Source organism: Bos javanicus, chromosome 5 (genome assembly GCF_032452875.1).
Source record: "Bos javanicus breed banteng chromosome 5, ARS-OSU_banteng_1.0, whole genome shotgun sequence".
NCBI classification, from domain to species: Eukaryota; Metazoa; Chordata; class Mammalia; order Artiodactyla; family Bovidae; genus Bos; species Bos javanicus.
Window position 1 is genome coordinate 117,227,129 of NC_083872.1, and position 17,618 is coordinate 117,244,746.

General features: G+C 61.1%; 1 protein-coding gene across 2 annotated transcripts in view; it reads right to left on the bottom strand.

The window, feature by feature from the left end:
- The window catches only part of CELSR1 (cadherin EGF LAG seven-pass G-type receptor 1), a 144,682-nt gene that overhangs the window by 12,374 nt on the left and 114,690 nt on the right, over window positions 1–17,618 (bottom strand). For both annotated transcript variants that reach the window (XM_061418859.1, XM_061418858.1), the window contains exons 16-24: window positions 17,123–17,224; window positions 16,429–16,523; window positions 15,841–16,050; window positions 14,469–14,652; window positions 12,891–13,034; window positions 8,968–9,172; window positions 7,789–7,956; window positions 6,057–6,183; window positions 4,230–4,430 (exon numbers count right to left, since the gene is read on the bottom strand). In XM_061418859.1, the coding sequence (XP_061274843.1) occupies window positions 4,230–4,430; window positions 6,057–6,183; window positions 7,789–7,956; window positions 8,968–9,172; window positions 12,891–13,034; window positions 14,469–14,652; window positions 15,841–16,050; window positions 16,429–16,523; window positions 17,123–17,224 (1,436 nt within the window). The remainder of the gene's footprint in view (window positions 1–4,229; window positions 4,431–6,056; window positions 6,184–7,788; window positions 7,957–8,967; window positions 9,173–12,890; window positions 13,035–14,468; window positions 14,653–15,840; window positions 16,051–16,428; window positions 16,524–17,122; window positions 17,225–17,618) is intronic.

Below are 17,618 nucleotides of genomic sequence, written 5' to 3' on the forward strand. Positions count from 1 at the left end.
GAGGAAGATAGTGTTGGGGGGGGCGGGACTGGGGACACTGTGGGATCGGGGCGTCCAGCCTGAGGCCAGGTGCCCAGGGACGGAACTTCAAGACCTCTGCCTTGGCCCAGAGCAGCCTCACCCGTCCTGCTGGGGGGAAGCTGGCTGCCCGGTCCGGGAACCCAAGGCCCAGCGGCTGGGCAGGCTTCCCTCCAGGTCCCAGGAGGCTGGACTGGCAGGAGAGCAGAGGAAGGGCAGATGGGGGGGAGGAGGAGAAAGTCCCTGGTCACCCCTGTGGGGTACCACAGACCCCTGCGGAGCCACACCCTCTGTAGAGCCACGCCTCTCGGAGCCACGCCCCCAAGGGTACCACACCCCACCGCGGAGCCACGCCCCCGTAGAGCCACACCTAGCTGGGCCAACCCTCGCAGAGCCACGCCCCCGCGGAGCCACACCCCTTGAGACATCCTGTCCAATCCTCACTGCTATCTGGCCAGCCCGACCTCCCCGGGTCTCACCGTCTGTGCCAAAGAGACACTTCCGCCCCAACAGACACCGAGTTGGAGACCGAGGGCCACCACTTGATGCACAGACACCGAGTTGGAGACCGAGGGCCACCACTTGATGCACGCTGAGGCCTCTCTGCTCAGTCCCGGGCAGCCTCCTCGTGAGGGGTCCCCAGGCCCCAGGCTTGTTGGAAACACCAGTGCCACCTGCCATTGAGTCCACCTGGTGTTCTCTCCAGGAACAGAACCCCGGACATGTGGGAGGGACCCTTTTTAAGATTAACATCTGTCAAATGCAGCACAAAGCGGGAACCCAAGCAGAAGCAAAAACAGAACCTTAGGTGATGGCTGGAGACACACCCTGTGCCTCCAACGCTGCACGGGAAATGGGAGAGTCCACCCTTAGGGATGGGCAGAGCGGTCAGCCTGGCCGCAAAGGGTGAGACTGAGGCTGGGTCCGCCCCATACCAACCCCCAGCCCCGCTGTGCAAAGCACAGCTGGCTCATGTGTGTGTCATGTCCGACTCTTTGTGACCCCGTGGACTGAAGCCCACCCGGCTCCTCTGTCCATGGGATTCTCCAGGCAAGAGTACTGGAGTGGGTTGCCATTTCCTTCTCCAGGGGATCTTCTTGACCCAGGGATTGAAACTTGCGTCTCCAGCATTGGCAGGAGAATTCTTTACCACTGAGCCACCTTTGACCCATGGTTGGCTCAGCAGAATGAAGAAGAGGGAAGAGACTGGTGTGCTGCCTTATATCACATGAAAAGTAAACCCACAAAACCACCTTTGGGGGGGAAAAGTCCCCATGTGCCAGAAGCCGATGTTTTAAAATGTAATGGGACCATACATTCAGGGGCTTCTGCACCAAAGGCACTACCTTTTCCAGAAACAGAACAAAGACAAACACTAATGCACAATAAATCATTTCAACCTGCCAGTGATCCGGGAGATGAAAACCTCGCCTGGAGAGGGGACTTCAGTTTACAGAAAACCCATCAAAGCCAGGCGCGGCGCCAAGCCCCAGAATTACGCGCACGGCATTCCTCTTATTCGTGCTCACCAGCGCGTGGAGACCGTTCAGCTCCCCTTCCAGAGGCCGGTGAGTCAGAGCTTGAAGCCAGCAACAGCCCCTGAGCGTTTCTCACGCCGGGTTTGGTTGCGAGGAGTGGCCCGTCCCCAGCTCTCCGTCCCTCTGTTCAGACCACTCAAAGACACCCTTGAGGGGTTTTGCCCTAAGTCACGCAGCCCCCCTCCCCCCGCCCCTGGCTGGCGCAGGGATAGGGACTCGCGGGCAGGGAGAGGGGTGCTGAGCCCGGCAGGTGCAGAGGGGCAGCCCAGCCAGTCCAGCGCCCTCACCTGCCCTGGGAACCTGACAAATACGGGCCCGTCCTCTGTGCCAGGCCTGGCGAACCGCCAAGGTCATCATGGAGCCCTCTCAAGGTCGTCTGCTTGGACGCCCTGCCTCTCTCCCTAACACCCTCCTCCGGAGGGTCAGAGAAGGGAGAGTGCTAACCTGCAAGGGCCCCCGGGCCAGCAAGCCAGTAAGGCTGTGCCTTTTTCCTAACACTGCATGCTCTCCGGGCCACCACGCTCACAGACACGCTTCCTCCTGCAGTGAGGGCTGGTCCCTCATGCCCAGCTCTGCTCTTCCTCAGCCCCTAAAGACCGGTGTGTCCAGGCTCACCCAGACGCGCCGCTGTTCCCAGCTCACTTGGTGGCGCCCCCTTCTGGACACTCGAGGCATCGCGCCCCCGCCCCCTCCCTCCATGTCCGCAGGGTCCTGACCCCTGGCCCTCTCCCCCTGCCCCGGTCCTGGCCGCGGCTCCACCCCCCACCCCAGGAAGATGCCATCCTGGTGCCCCTCTGACCTCCAGCCTCAGCCCTAGCCACCCTCTTCCCTGTCACCAACCGTTTACCAAAACGTAGACCTGGCCGTGGCTGTCCGTGGCACAGGGCTGCCTGCCAACAGAGATGACCAGAGATCCGGGCCCCTCCCACCGGACAGTGACGGGACCATCCTGCTCAGCCGTCCTCTGGGCTGGCGCAGCGCTCCCATCAGCCCCTGCGGTGCCAGGTTGGCATCTGACACTCCTGACGCCCCACCCTTGTCGGCATCTGACACATGGATGGAGGCTGCAGCGCTTCCAGGGTCTGGGTCTTGGGCAGACTTAACACAGCGCCAACCACGAGTCCTCACTGCATGAGGGACGGAGGAATGACACCTGTGTCAGCAGCAGGGGGCAGCTGGAACGGCCCACTGAAAGGCTAAGGGCCCACTGCTCACCACAGGAGAGATCGGAATTAGGAGAGCAAACTCCGAACTTCCTGCCATCACTACGTGTGCACATGTGATGGCCAGTGGCCCTCATGTCGTCCCAGGGCCATTGGGGTCACCATTTAGTGATGGACCCTGAACTCAGACATGATGAACTGTCGGCCCTGGGCCGGGTTACCCAACCTGGCCAGCCCCGGGGCTCCCCACCTGTGAGCAGGAATGCTGCCACCCCCAGGGCCCCAGGGAGGTTGCCAAGAGCCAGAGCACGCAGGCAAAGCCTTGGGCACAGAGCCCGTGCCTCCTCCTTCACCCCCATCGAGGGGCTGTGACCCCTGGTCTCTGAAAACCTCTTTGGGAAAAAGGAAAAGCCACTAGCAGCCAGCCAGGGACCAAGCCACACGCTCCCTCCTCCTTCTTGCCTTTTTCTCCCCTCCAGGGCAGGTCCCTACCCCAGGCCCCAGGGACCTCGACCCAGCCCCGTCAGCCATGCCTCTGGGACTCAGATCCCTCACATCCTACAGAACAGCCTGTGCCCTGCCCCCGCTCTGGCTGCAGCCAGCATCTTTTACCCTCTCCTTCCTGAAGCCAAACTACTTCAGTCTCGACCAGGTTCTCCAAGTGCTGTCGTTTCCACCCCCTCCTTTGTTCGTTACCTTTTAAATAGACTGTGGCTGGTGGGCAAGAATGCAGCTGATTATATACATCTAGCCCCATAATAGGCAGCTACCTTGCTGAACTCTTTAATCATTTCTTATAATGTGTCTGTAGGTTGGTCTGGATTTTTCTGTGAGGTCCATCATATCAGATGTATAATCACCTAACCATAACTTCCAGGAGCCTAGGTAACACCCCACGAACCCATGTGATGCCCCAGAAGCCCACGTGACCTGGGGTGGCTTGAGAGAGACTCCCCGTATTTAACGTGATCACACTGATGTTCATCCTTCCTCCTCTCCCCCACGATTCTCTCTCTCTGCAGGCTCCCTTCTCTCATCACCCTGCCGACCCAGGACCACCGCATCGCCTGTCCTGAACACCAGTGCTTTCACGGAGAGTGTGGCCATGACTCCCCAGAAAATGCAGGGCTGGGAGACACGGCCCAGCAGGGATGGCTTCAGGCTCAAGTGACAGCTTGTAGGACTCTGGGGTCTCACGAGTGTACTCTCAGATGTAATTGCAAGCGTCTGGATCACAAAAGTGAGAGTTGATGTGCACAGAGCTCTTGGCTCCCAAGGTGACCTTGCAGGGAGATTCCTGCAGAGGGCAAAGCAACATGCCCACGTGCAGGGCCTGGGTCCCCAGCTTCCCACCAGACTCCCAGCCTCACTCATCCCTGGAAACAGCCGCAAACACGCCGCCCGGCCCCAAGAACGGGTGAGAAGACCCCTCCTGCCCCAGCCCTGGAGAAGGTCGGTCCACGTACATGCCCAGGTGGCCCCACAGGGGGGCTGAGGGCAGGGTCCTCACCGGGTTCTCGGTCTGGGCGATCCCGATGACAAAGACCAGCTGGGAGGAGAAGAGCGCAGCGATGAGGTTCTTGTGGATGCCGTTCAGGTTGGAGCGCAGCGTCCGCACCAGCGCCAGGAGCACGAAGGCCACCAGCAGGGCGGCCAGCGACAAGGACACGGCCGCGTAGGTCACGATCTTCAGAGGCAGGACCTCCCCGTGCTGCGGGCGGGTGGGCCAAGGGCAGGAGAACGCGTGAGGGCCGTGGCTCTGACGGCACTTTTGTACAATCAAGACACACTGATGCTTAATCACGTGGACAGGAGCCAGGGTGGCTGCCACGTGGCTCTCAGGTGCACGCTCAGACTCGGCCGAGATGGCCACGTTCATGTTAGGTGTGTTTTGCCAAAGTAAAAACAGACAAAAAAGTGGGGAAAAAAAAAAAAAACAACTTTAAGCCTAACTTGCGCTGTCTGGCAGGAGGTATGGAGTCAATTCTGAGCTGAGAGACCTTCCAACAGAGTCTCAGCTCATGCAAAAAACAAGAGGTGTCAGAGCTGCAGGAAACCACAGTCGTCCCCTCTGATTTTTTTTTTTTTCAAATATTTTTCAAAATAGGACGGACACCCGTCTAGGGTCCGGCGCCCGGTGGAGGTTCAGCACTTGGGAAACAAACAGACCGGTTCTATGGAAACTTCTAGAAGCACTGCTCTGAACGGGCACAGAACCGTGAGCCAGGCTCCCGGGGGAAGCGAGGAGCCAGGCCTGGGGGGGGCCTCGAGTGCTCCGGAAGTGTGGCAGCACCCACTCCCCGAGGCTGGGGGCTCTTCAGATGCCTCTGGCTTTGAAGCACCTGGGCGTGGGGGGCCTCGACTCCTACTCTCATTTAAGTTCTTCTATCAGGACTTCCTTCTGTCTCCTTTGCCTGCGAGGCTGCTCCTGGTGCTGCCCAGCTTCCTGGCCATCTGGGGACCCCCAAACCCGCCCCTCTGTGGACAAAGATGATTCACAATTAACCCTGTCCAGGCCGCAGGCCAGTGCTTCCCCCTGGAAAGTGCCCCTGCCCAGGGGAGCCTTGCTGTCCTACTGCCCAGAGGCGCAGTCTCTGCTGTTGACGCTCTGACGCCCGGTCGGCAGCAGCTTGTGGCTGACTCACCTCCTGAGGACGGGACAGACACTTGGGCCGCTGCAGACCGGGCGTCCCGGGAGGGACGATGGCCGGCTGCCCGGGGCACATGACAGGCCTGAATACAAGGTCAGGTACCCAAGGCACCCGGGCCGGCTCCTCGACAGCAGCACACGCCCCCGACGGCCAGCCCCACCCTGCCCCCAGGCCCCATGGCCTCATCGGAGGCCCACGGAGGCCACTGAAGACTGGAGGTTAAACATCAGCTGCCCACCGCTTCTGCGGCTCCTGACCGAGCCTCCTCTGTCCTCCCGGGGGTGGTGTGTATGGCGTTGGAGGGAAATAACTCTATTGTTCCCCCCTCCCCGGTCTCGTGCAGCATAAACCGCATCACCTAACAGGCTGCTGAGCTCCCTGCTTTGAAGTGAGGTGTATATTCCAGGAGTTTCAGCCCGAGGTTCGGGGCGGCCATCACAGTTTTTAACTTACAGTGTGGCCTCTGTGAAAACCCCTTCCGGGGGGTTTTATTACGGGAATCCTAACAGTCTGGCCAGTCCTCCCAGAACACAGTTTGCAATCGTGGCATCGGTTTGTTCAGAGCCCTTAGAAGGAGAGGCAGAGCTCGCAGAGGGGTAGGCGTGGGGCCAGGCTGATTTTCCAGAGGGATGGGTCCCTGGACACACTGGCCAGGTGGGCAGGGGCGGCCCTGGGGTGGTGCCCACCTCACGCCGGGAGACGTCCATGAGCACGGCTGAGCTGGCAGCATGGCTGCATCGGCAGGCGACATGGGTCCGGTTCCGGGACAGCAGCTCGCAGCCTTTGGCCGACCACCCTCCAGTCCCGCTGGTGCTGCAGAGGAAAAGGGGGTGAGGAGGGGCCTCTGAGGCCCTCCCGCCCCGCTGGAGCCCAAGCAACGTCCTTGCCGTGCCCTGGCCAGGCGCCACTGTCCCCGCTGTGAGGACACAGGCTGGCCGCCCCGGTGACCGTGTGAACCCTCTCCCTTCCCTTCCCAGGCCTCTAATGGGCACCCTCGGAAATTCACGTCTCATGCGTCATCCCGCAGTAAAACTTCAACGGGTGTCACAGGCCTCTTTGTCGGAGACATTAGTCAGTTGTTCAAACAGCCACTTTGTGCTTTGGTCTCCTTTTGAGTCTCAATGATTTAGGAAGAGACCTGGTGTGTCCGTTTCACACTTTCATCTTCAGATTGCACACAGTTTTATGGCAGCTGCCTGGAAGCGGGGCCCATTATTACCCTGTTTTACTGAAGGGAAGCCCCAGATGACAGGCTGCCGCAGGGCCCTGCCCTCCTGACTCTGGGAAAGCCAAGCGACGTCTCTGATCCTTAGTCTATTCATCTGTGAAGTGGGATGTGAAGGCTCACACACGTTTGCCAAGAACATGAAGGTCAGGCCGGCAGGTGCAGCACAGAGGAGGGCGGATCGTTAGCGCACCGCTTACTGCCGGGGTCTAATCAAGTGACCAGAGAGACAGCCGGGCCCAGCGTGCGCCAGACAGACCTCAGCGCCGCCCTCCTCGTCAAAGGGGGCCCCTCATTCTCTTTTGTAAGCCAAGCTCCTGCTACCCTCCGGGTGCTATGCTGGCTGCTCGTTAACTAGAATTTGGAAAAACCAGAAGGAGGGGGATGATGCGTGGTCTGTGCCGAGCCAAACCTGCCTCCCAGCGGGAGTGCCAGCCCACGGCCCCGCAGGGCCCCCGCGGCAGACACCCTGCCGTCAGCGGATCCACAATGTCAGGGAAGGTCTGGGCTGCACTGGAGCGAGCTCAAGGCTCTGTCCCGGGTGCAAGCGTGGCATGCGGGGGTTGGACACAGACGGATGCTGCTGCTGTGGGCGGGGCCTCTGAGCAGTAAAGCCAGCCTCAGCAGCTGCCATGTGGGTCTCCAGGGTGGGACGGCTGAGGTCAGGGACTCTGGTCTGCTACAGGGACCCCTCCCTCACATCTGGGATTTCCCACTGTCAGTGCAGGAGGACCCTGGACCCAGTCTCTGACTCCCACCCCCGTGTGTCCAGAACGAGCCCCCGCCTTGTCCGGTGGTGACCGGGGCACCTGTTGGCAAGAGTCCTGCAGGGCTGGGCTTCTCGAGAGACCACCGTGTGTGCCTGTGCAAGTGTGTACACGCTGTGCACATCTGTGTTTCCAGGCATGTGTCCACGTGCACTCATGCACACACATGCCTGGTCATAACTGGGTGTGTGTGCACACACATGTGTTTCCAGGTGTGCATGTTTGTACATGCGTGTGTACTTGTGCTTATGGAGGGCTCTGACGCCCTAGGAGGGACTGAAAGGGGAGAAAGCGACCACAGACGAATGCCCCCGACCAGGACGCTCTGCCAGCGGAGCGTTGGGGACCTGCGGGCAGGCACCCTGGCTCAGCAAAGCTCCCCCAGAGACACACAGCTCTGGGGGCAGGGGGTGACGTCACCCTTACGTGATGGAGTGGTTCCAGGACACGCAGACCGGCTTGGTGCGCTCCTCGGTCTCCAGGAGGGCGAACTCCACCAGGACGGGCCTCTCCAGGGGGCTAGGCAGCGGGGCCCCCTCGCTGTACACCACCGTGCTCACCACTGGCGTGTTGATGACGGGCCGGTTAGGCAGCCTGTAGGCAGAAAGCAGAACCCAGGACAAATCCGCCTGCGGCCCCGGGAGGACACAGCTCGGGGGTCTCTCAGGAGGGACCGGACCAAGCGGGCAAGCTCAGGGCCTTTGCCCTTGAGAGCATGTGATGGGCTGGGGGAGGAGGAGGGCTGTGGGCTTGGTGAAGGTTTAACCCCAGACAGGAGAGCACACGCCCCTCTGGGACAGAGGCAGACTCTGGAAATTCAACATGAAGAGAAGGAATGAGCGAGCAAATGTCGGGCCCCACAACCTATAACAGAACCAGATAACCCTGGCCTGCAGGGAATGTCCGGGAAAAGGAACGAGATGCCGTTCTTGTGGCTCTGGGAGGCCTCTCGTCCAGCCCCCGGGAGGGGCGCACATGAGGACCGCAGCCCTGGGCAGGAGAGCTGCAAAGTGACCCGAAGGTTGAAAAGAGCCAAGCCTCCGTGGGTGCCTGCCTCTGCTCAGGCCTCAAAGCCCTTGGGTGGCGTTTGATTCTTCAGCCAGTGTTCACTGAGCTGCCCTCGGTGAGAAGAGCCACCTCACTGGGAAAGACCCTGATGCTGGGAAAGACTGAAGGCAGGAGGAGAAGGGAGGACAGAGGATGAGATGCTTGGGCGGCATCACCGACTTGATGGACATGAGTTTGAGCGAGCTCTGGGAGACGGTGAAGGACAGAGGAGCCTACGGTGCTACAGTCCGTGGGGTCGCAGTCGACAGGACCGAGCGACTGAACAACAACTTGGGCCTGGGGCCACTGGCAGCTGGTGGCAGGCCGGGGCGACACGGCCAAGCCAGGGGCGTGTGTCGGGAGGGGCGCTCCGGCAGAAACACCAGGCACGCTCAGAACGCCTGCCGAGGCAGATCGCGGGGCAGCGGTCTCTGGCCTGGAGCCGGGGTCACTGTGCAGTGTCCTTGTACAGATGTTCCAGTGGTCGAGATTCTGACCTACAGGCGCCTTGGAACCTTCTGGAAATTCCTCCACCCCGCCTCCTGGAGTCAGCCTTACCTGAGGCTGCGGCGATCTGGGTCGTAGTGCTCTGGCAGCAGCTGCCCCAGGGTCCGGTAGATGAGGACCAGGGCGATGGCGAACTGCCCAGGCTCCTCGGGGTGTCTCTTCTGCCTCCTGGACGGGGCCTCCATCTCGGTTCTGAGCTGCGGGCGCGCCATCTGGGGAGTGGTCTTGCGACCGGCCGGCCTCGCCGTGGGCCCCTCTGCAACGGAAGCACAGAGTGAGGATGGGGGCCAGACACCTGTGATCCCACCAGACCGCTTTCTCCTTGAGCCCGTGAAATCCATGCAGGCTCTGTGGAAAACCCTAGGCGGCTCCTCAGAAGCGCGAATACGGAACCGCCCCGGACCCTGCAGCCCCACTTCTGGGTGTGCCCTGAAGAGCCGGGGGCAAGGGCTTCACTGAGGCGTGCACACCGCGCCCACAGCCCCCTGAGTCACGGCAGCCACGAGGTGGAGCAGCCCAGGTGTCCCTGCATGGATGACGGGCTGGCAGAACGTGGTCCATCCGCACGGGCCACAGCGTGGGTGAACCCGAGGGCATGGTGCTCCTGAGAATCCAGTGGGAGGCTGTCGACCCCACTCACGTGGGGCCCCAGAGACCCCTAGGATGCACAGAAAGCAGCTCCCCGCCACCCTTGCGGGAGGCTCATGGCCATACCACCCACATTCCCAACAACCCACAGGGTGCCCGCTGGGCCTCGTCCAGAGGTCACCTTGGGAGGCATCTCCAGCCAGCACACACTGCCCGGAGCACGGGCTCCAGGGAGGCGGGTGGTGGGAGAGGGTCTTCCCTCTGCTGCCGTGATTGGGTGCCGCAGGCGGGGGGCCAGCCTCAGGGTGGCCGGCCGATTCCAGCAGACGCCCCTCTGCCCCGAGGCAGCCACCCACTTTCCACATCCTCTTGACCCTGCTCAGGGCTGTGCCGGTCAGCAGCTGGTTAACAGCTCCAGTTGACCATACTCTGCCTGGTCAGCAACCCTGGTTAGTCACACTCAGCCTAGTTAACAACCCTGGCTAGTCACCCTCAGGCTGGTTAACAGCACTGGCTAACCACCCTCAGGACGGTTAACAATACTGGCTAGCCACACTCAGGATGGTTAACAATCCTAGTTAGTCACATTCAGGCTGGTTAACAGCACCGGCTAACCACTCTCAGACTGGTTAACAACCCTGGTTAGCCACCCTCAGGATGGTTACCAACACTGGTTAGCCACATTCAGGCCAGTTAACAGCATGGCTAGCCACCCTCAGGCTGGTTAACAACCCTGACTAGCCACCCTCAGGCTGGTTAACAATCCTGGTTAGTCACATTTAGGCCGGTTAACAGCATGACTAGCCACCCTCAGGCTGGTTAACAATCCTGGTTAGCCACTCTCAGGCCGGTTAACAGCATGGCTAGCCACCCTCAGGCCAGTTAACAACCCTGGCTAGCCACCCTCAGGCTGCTTAGTGAGGCAGGCTGGCCGACACTGGCTGTGGCGTCAGCAGGGCGTGAAGGTCAGTGTCTGAGCAAGGGGGTTGTGGGCTTGGTGATGCCAGAGGGGGCGGGGGTGAGAGTGGACAGAGGCTTGGAGCCCCCAGGGCAATGGGGCGGGGAGAAGGGGGTCTTCCAGGAGGGACACCCGAGCGGCCGGCAGGACACGGGGGGCCAGGGGGCCGGGCTGCACCCCGGGAAGCCCAGCCACGAGGGTCTCACCCACATCTCGGGCTGGGGGAGCTTAGGGTTGTGGTCCTCAGCCTCCCGGCCGCGTGGCAAGTCAGGTGTCTGGGAAAGTGGCCGGGGGAGGCCACAGAGGCCCGGGGTGGGATCTTATCAAAAGAGAATCGGCGGGTTTACCACGGGGTGACTGTGCTGGTCAACTGACACTTTGGCAACTTAAGTAAATACCACACTGAATAAAGGCCACGTGCAGGGGGCCGGGGCGTCAGCTGAGGCTTCCCAAGCAGAGCAGGGGAGCAGGCACCACAAGCTTCTCCCATGGGGTTTCCTAAAGCAAATGGCCTCGTGCGTGTCGACTCCCGATGCCACAGGCCCTGAGAGAGGGTGACACTGACGCCCTCACAGAGAAAGAGCCCGAGTTTAGGTCAAGACACTAAACTATATGCAGATACACACACACAGCTGTCCACCGCACCTTAGCTGCGGGGCTGCGCTTCAGGGCCCCCTGTGGACGCCTGGAACCAGAGATAGTTGTTGGTGTTGTTGAGTCACCCAGTCGTGTCCAGCTCATTGCGACCCCCTGGACTGCAGCACACCAGGCCTCCCTGTCCCTCACCGTCCCTAGAGTTGGCCCAAATTCATGTTCTTTGCATCAGTGATGCCATCCAGCCATCTCATCCTGTGATGCCCTCTTCTCCTTCTGCCCTCAATCTTTCCCAGCGTCAAGGACTTTTCCAATGAGTCAGCTGTTCACATCAGGTGACCAAAATACTGGAGCTTCAGCTTCAGCATCAGTCCTTCCGGGAATATTCAGGGTTGATCTCCCTTAAGATTGACTGGTTTGATCTCCTTGCTGTCCAAGGGACTCTCAGGAGTCTTTTCCAGCACCACAGTTCGAAGGCATCAATTCTTTGGCGTTCTGCCTTCTTTACTGTCCAGCTCCCACAACCGTACCTGACCACTGGGAAGACCTTAGCCTTGACTAGACGGACCTTTGTCGGCAGAGCAACGTCTCTGCTTTCCAACACACTGCCTAGGTTTGTCATCGCTCTCCTGCCAAGAAGCAATCGTCTGCTGATTTCATGGCTGCAGGCACAGTCCACAGTGACTTTAGAGACAAGAAGAGGAAATCTGCCACTGCTTCCACCTTTCCCCCTTCTGTTTGCCATGAACTAATGGGGCCGGATGCCATGATCCTACTTTTTTTAATATTTAGTCTTAGGTCTTAGTACTGAACCCTGTATTTTTTTCCTATGCATACATACAAAGTTTAATTGGTAAATTAGCACATTAAAAAATTAACAGCAAATATCTGTGAGAGTTGGACTGTGAAGAAGGCTGAGCGCTGAAGAACTGATGCTTTTGAACTGTGGTGTGGAGAAGACTCCTGAGAGTCCCTTGGACTGCAAGGAGATCCAACCAGTCCATTCTGAAGGAGATCAGTCCTGAATATTCATTGGAAGGACTGTTGCTAAAGCTGAAGCTCCAATAGTTTGGCCACCTGATGGGAAGAGCCAACTCACTGGAAAAGACCCTGATGCTGGGAAAGACTGAAGGCAGGAGGAGAAGGGGACAGCAGACGATGAGATGGTTGGATGGCATCACTGACTCAATGGACATGAGTTTGAGCAAGCTCCGGGAGATGGTGAAGGACAGGGAGGCCTGGTGTGCTGCAGTCCATGGGGTCGCAAAAGTTGGACAAGACTGAACAGCAACAATATCCTACGTCAGTGTAAAATTTTAAAGGTTTTAAGATGTCTAAATAATATGCATATTACTGACAAAACAAATTGACTAAAAAGGTTTCAAATTTTAAAGTGTCCATTGAATCATCAAGTTCCTATTTGGGAGAGATGTTTGCAGCAGCTGGAGCAGATCTGGGAAACATACTTAAAGAAAATCTGCAGTGTTTAAGCTGTGTGGCAAGTCCTAACTTAGGACTGGAGGACTGCACTCAGATGGCTCTGCTTGGGTTTTGGGGGGTCGGGGAAGAGTCTAAAGTTTCACATCCGTGGAGAGGCAGTGTTTCACTGCACAAGGAGGACTGGCTCACACACAGTGTGGGTGTTCACTCCATCACCAAGTTATAAACCAGCCCAATTTCTGTAAGGCACCCCCGTGGCTGCCTTTCCCTCTGGGCCGGCAAACGCCAGGCTGCAGGGTGCAGGGCAGAGGGCGGGGGCCACGGCAGGCTGAGCCCCCTCTCCTCCCCCCACTGCAGCCCCCCCGGGGGAGCCCCCACGTCCCATCAGCCTTACCTTTCTTCTCCGCTGGTTTGAAGAAGTCCTCTGAGAAGAAGACCGAGGACTCCAGGTCTCTGGGGACCTCGCCCCGGAGGTGCTCGAGCCGCGGCACGCGGGCTCCCGTGAAGTTCAGCTTGTCGAAGACGTCGACGGCAAGAACTGGGGGGGACGGGGGGCCCCATCACACATGGCCCCTGACCCCCGCCCCCCGTGGAGAGCCCGACTGGACCGCTGATGCTTCCAAACGGCTCAGAAGGGTTGTCCCTGGTCACCATCCTCTTTGAACAGAACCAACGCCCACTTCTGGCTGAATCAGACAGCCGGGGGCCTGGGGACCTGGGGAGCTTTAGGAGGGGTGCCCTCACCCCCCCACAGGAGTGTCATTTCCCTCCAGCCGTGTCCCTGCCGACGGTCACCCCTGCAGGCTCCAGGGAGAACCCCCAGGTCATGCTGCTGAGCTGTTTGATTCAACACCCGCTCTGTGAAGGGTACCCCGAAGTCACTGCACAGCAAAGGGGGGGTGCTCCCACCCTGGCAGTCAGGGTCAGGGGCAGCGGGAGCCCTGGAACGCGGGAGGCAGGGGCAGCTGGCCCCAAGGGCTGGGAAGGTGGACGGCTGGCCCCAGCACAAGCAGCACCCAGGAGGACGCTCTGGGGCCAGGGCAGGGGGAGGGTCCCAACCCCAGAGCATCAGGGTGGACGCTGGAGGGTGTGCGGGCAGAGGCTTGGCCGGGACCGGCCTCTCGAAGGGGCTGGGGGGCAGCGGCTGCACCGGACGCCCCTCGGGTGCCCGAGTCCTGTCTGCCCCGGGAGTCTGCAGGCCGGCTCTGCCAGATCCTCTCCACAGACGGAGGCAGGGACCCTGGGCGCTCACCCTTCCCTCCTGCCCCAGTGACGACAGCATCCCCCGCTCTCCTCCACCCCAGCGTCCCAGGCTCAGGTGAGCTCAGCGTGAGCATCTGGTCATCAGTGAGGCCCCTCCCCATGAGCCCGAGGGTCCACGCCAGCTCTGGGTTAAAGGCTCAGCCCTCTGGAGACAGATGATCCCGGAAATTAAGGGGCAACTCCCAGGGAAGGGGCAGTGCTGGGGTCCCACCTGAGGCCCCACGGGGGAGCTTAATAAACACAGGAGGGAGACCAGCAGCCCCGCATCCAAGACGGCACCCTCCAGCGTCTCCCTGTCTGGGCAGGTGGGGCTGGCCCTACATCAGGGCCTCCTCCCCAGGAAGGAAGACAACTGTTTAAGCCCCGAACCCAGAATAGCACGTCCTGGGTCCCTGAGGCGACTTGGTCCACAGGCGTTCGCTGTGCGGACGGCTCAGCCCCCAGCCCGGCGCGGTGGGTATGGGGGGTGGCATTCCCAGCGGCCTGCCCCTGCCCCTCTGGGGTCTGAGCCTCTGCCTGAGGCTGGAGGCTGGACCTATGGCCAGACCCTCGAGCCCGCCTCCCTGGGCAGCCCCACCCCCAGGTCTGGAAGGCCTGCAGACCACCAAGATCCTCCCCGCGTCGACCCTTCCCCGACACGTGGCCAAGGTGGGATGGCACTGCAGACGGGCCCTGGGGGTCCCCCACCCCCGCTGGGCCGTGGCCTCACCCATGTTGGCCGTGACGATGACGAAGGGCCGCAGGTACGTCCTCCGCAGGTTCCGGGCCACGTTGCTGAAGTAGGCCTCGAAGCGCCGCAGCAGCTGAGCGGTGCCGGGCTCGCTGCGCTGGATCTGCTCCCAGGCGGCCCTGGTGGCCGGGGCTAGGAGGGCGCTGCCCGCCTGGACGACATCCTGCTCGGACAGACAGACGGACAGACGGTGCTCAGCTTACATGCGGCCAGCCCGCAGGAGCCTGATTGACGAGACAGGGCCCGGGCTCTGGGGAGCCTTCGGGACAAGGCTGGGCCCAGACGTCAGAGATGGGGACAGGCGCTGGAGTGTAACCTCCATGGTCAGGGAATCCTTGCAGGGCTTCCCCCCGAGATGCAAAGGGGAGGACACCCCCCGGTCACATCGGCAACCCCCACCCCACCAGGAGAGCCGGGCGTGGGGACCCTGGCCACTGCTGAGCCCGCAGGGAGGCAGCCCAGGATGCCCGGTGCACTCTGGTTCAGGTGACGCCCCCTCCCCGAACACTGCAAATGAACGGGGGGCAGCGTGGTGAGGACACAGGGGTGTCACTGGGACTCAGGGGGCCACAACCCAGGCTGAAGGCAGGATGAGAAACTTCTGTTTGCAAGCAATTGGAAATGGGAACAAAACTCCCTTGGCCCAAACCCTCAGGCCCGGATTGAAATGCGGGTGACAGGACTTTCTGAGGCCCTGAGGACTCTGCATGGAGGTTCCCAGGGTTGGGGGTGGTCAGCATGGACAGGAAGGTTCCCTGGGGGCTCTGAGTGGTTGGAGAGGGTCCCCGGGGGCTCTACATGGACCAGGAGGCCTTAGGAGTGAAGCAGAAACACGAGGCAATGCCAGCCACCCGCCAACACAAGAGCAGTTTATAAGCTAGTGAACGCATCTCCTTACTGGTTATTTTCAACAGATGCTTTGTAGGGACCGATCACTTAAACACGATGCATGGCTGTCTCTAGGGCGGGAGACGCCAGGCCACCCGAGATCGGGAGCTCAGGGGCCTCTCACAGGCTGCGTGCCCTGGGCCCCTGGGCCTCAGATTCCTTAACTGTAAAGCTGGGCAACAGTGGGCTCCACAGAGGATGAGTGTGGCAGTCAGCAGGCTGACTCAGGTAGACCACCCCGAACGCTGGTGCGCGCGGCATCCTGCTCTTCCCCGTCAGGCCTGCTCCTTTTCCGCGATGCTCCTAACCCTCAGGAGTCCCCTTTCCAGTCACTAAACGGGCCTGAGCTCACATGGGGAAAGTGGGGTCTTGCCCCGAGGACACTGGACACGCCTGCCGGTCACAGCCCCACCTGGACCCCAGATGTGTGGGGCTGAGGGCCCCGCGCCTGCCACCCTCCTACCTCGTGGAAGTCGGCATCCCGCGTGGCCGCCAGCTCGAAGCCCTGCTGGCTGCTCTCGTGCAGCAGGACGCGGCCCAGCAGCTGGTAGGCCGTCCGCACGTCGTTGCCGAAGAGCGTGGCCACGTGCTGCGTGGCGTTGCGCAGCGCCCGGGCCAGCCGCAGGGACCGCTCCCCGTCCATCTGCGTCTCGTTCCGGCTCAGCTTCTCGTTCTGGGTCAGGAAGCAAGCGCCACGTCAGCCCTGGGCCCTTCCCAGGACGCAGGGCCCGTCGCTTTCCAGTGGAAACCCCCTTCTCAGGAAAGAACTTAAAAAACCCCCAGACTCCCAGATGGCCATGGCACACAAAAGGAGGGTGTGTCAGGCTCAAAAGCACCTGGAGAAAGAGCCCAGGTGGACGAGGGACAGGGCAGGGTGCGGGCAGCTGTGGGCGGGGGGCCCAAACCCAGGGGCCCCGAGTCTGCAGACCCAGACGCGGGCTGAGATCTGGAAAGGGAGGCGGAGACGGCCTCCAAGGGCCGGCCTGGGCCCACGCGATCCCGGGGTCTGGACGCCCAGCACCCTCCCGCGTGTCCCCAGGGCGCAGCCTACCATGGCTTTGAGGTCGATGAAGGAGACGGTGGTGCAGTTAAAGAGCTCCGGGGGCAGCCAGCCCTTCTCCCCGCTGCAGTGCCGGACCGCGTTTCCTAGGAGCAGAGAAGGACCAGTCCAGCCTGAGAGCTGACTTGTGAACCAACCCCCGGCTGCCCAGGGCCCAGGGTGCTGCAGCCATGAAGCCAACACAGCTCTTCCCTCAGGTCTGGGGCCGTGCCCACATCTGCCCTACATTCGCAACTTTACAATTGACCTGGGCTGCTCAGTTACCCTGGGTGGGCAGCTGAGCAAGTCCGTGAAAGGATAAATCAGCTGGGTGGTCTCTGGAGCGCCCACCGTGTCCACGTGCACTGCAGGCCCGCCTGGACCCCGCCTGGGGCTGGCGCTCCCTGCGTCGTCTCACTGGACCTTCCAGGCCCCTGGAGGCACGGGCGCAGGCATCACCCCCATCTTACCAAGAGACCCCACCCTCCCGCCGCGGTGCTCTTCACGTTTTCCTGTGCTTTTTCCAGGTTTTGCCGTTTACGATGGACGAAGAAGTTCTTATTACCCTGGCACTTTGGGTAAAGGAACTCTTTCAACACGGAACATCCGGTGAGCTCCGATGCCTTGGCCAGCCCTCCCGCGAGCCCCACACCATTGACTGTCCTGTCTGGAACGGATGCCACAGGCCACACCCCGTGGTACTTACCCACGGACCCTTTGGGGCACGGCACTGCGGCTGGCTGCCCGAACTTGGTCTGTGGCCACCATATGCCAGCCTCAAACGCTCTGGGGCATCCGTTGTAGATCACTGGGGACAGAGGGGAGGCACTCAGCCTGGCACACGAGTGTGTGGTGCTCCCTGCACGCTCCTCCCGGAAGGGAGCCCAGCCCCACCGAGAACCAGACCCCGCGCGCCTCTACCACGGGGGTGAGACTTGGGGAGGGGGACACAGGCTTTGACCCACGCCGCCTGGAGCACCAGCCGTAGAAAGCCAGGCAGACACAACTGAACCACGAGGCTGTCGCCGCCCCCCACGCCCCAGGAGAGCGCAGCGCACGCGTGCACACACACACCCCCCCACGCCGCAGGAGAGCGCAGCGCACGCATGCACACACATACCCCCTCACCCTGCAGGAGAGCGCAGCGCACGCGTGCACACACACAGCCCTCCCCCCAGAGGCAGACCCACAGTGCCCGTCCC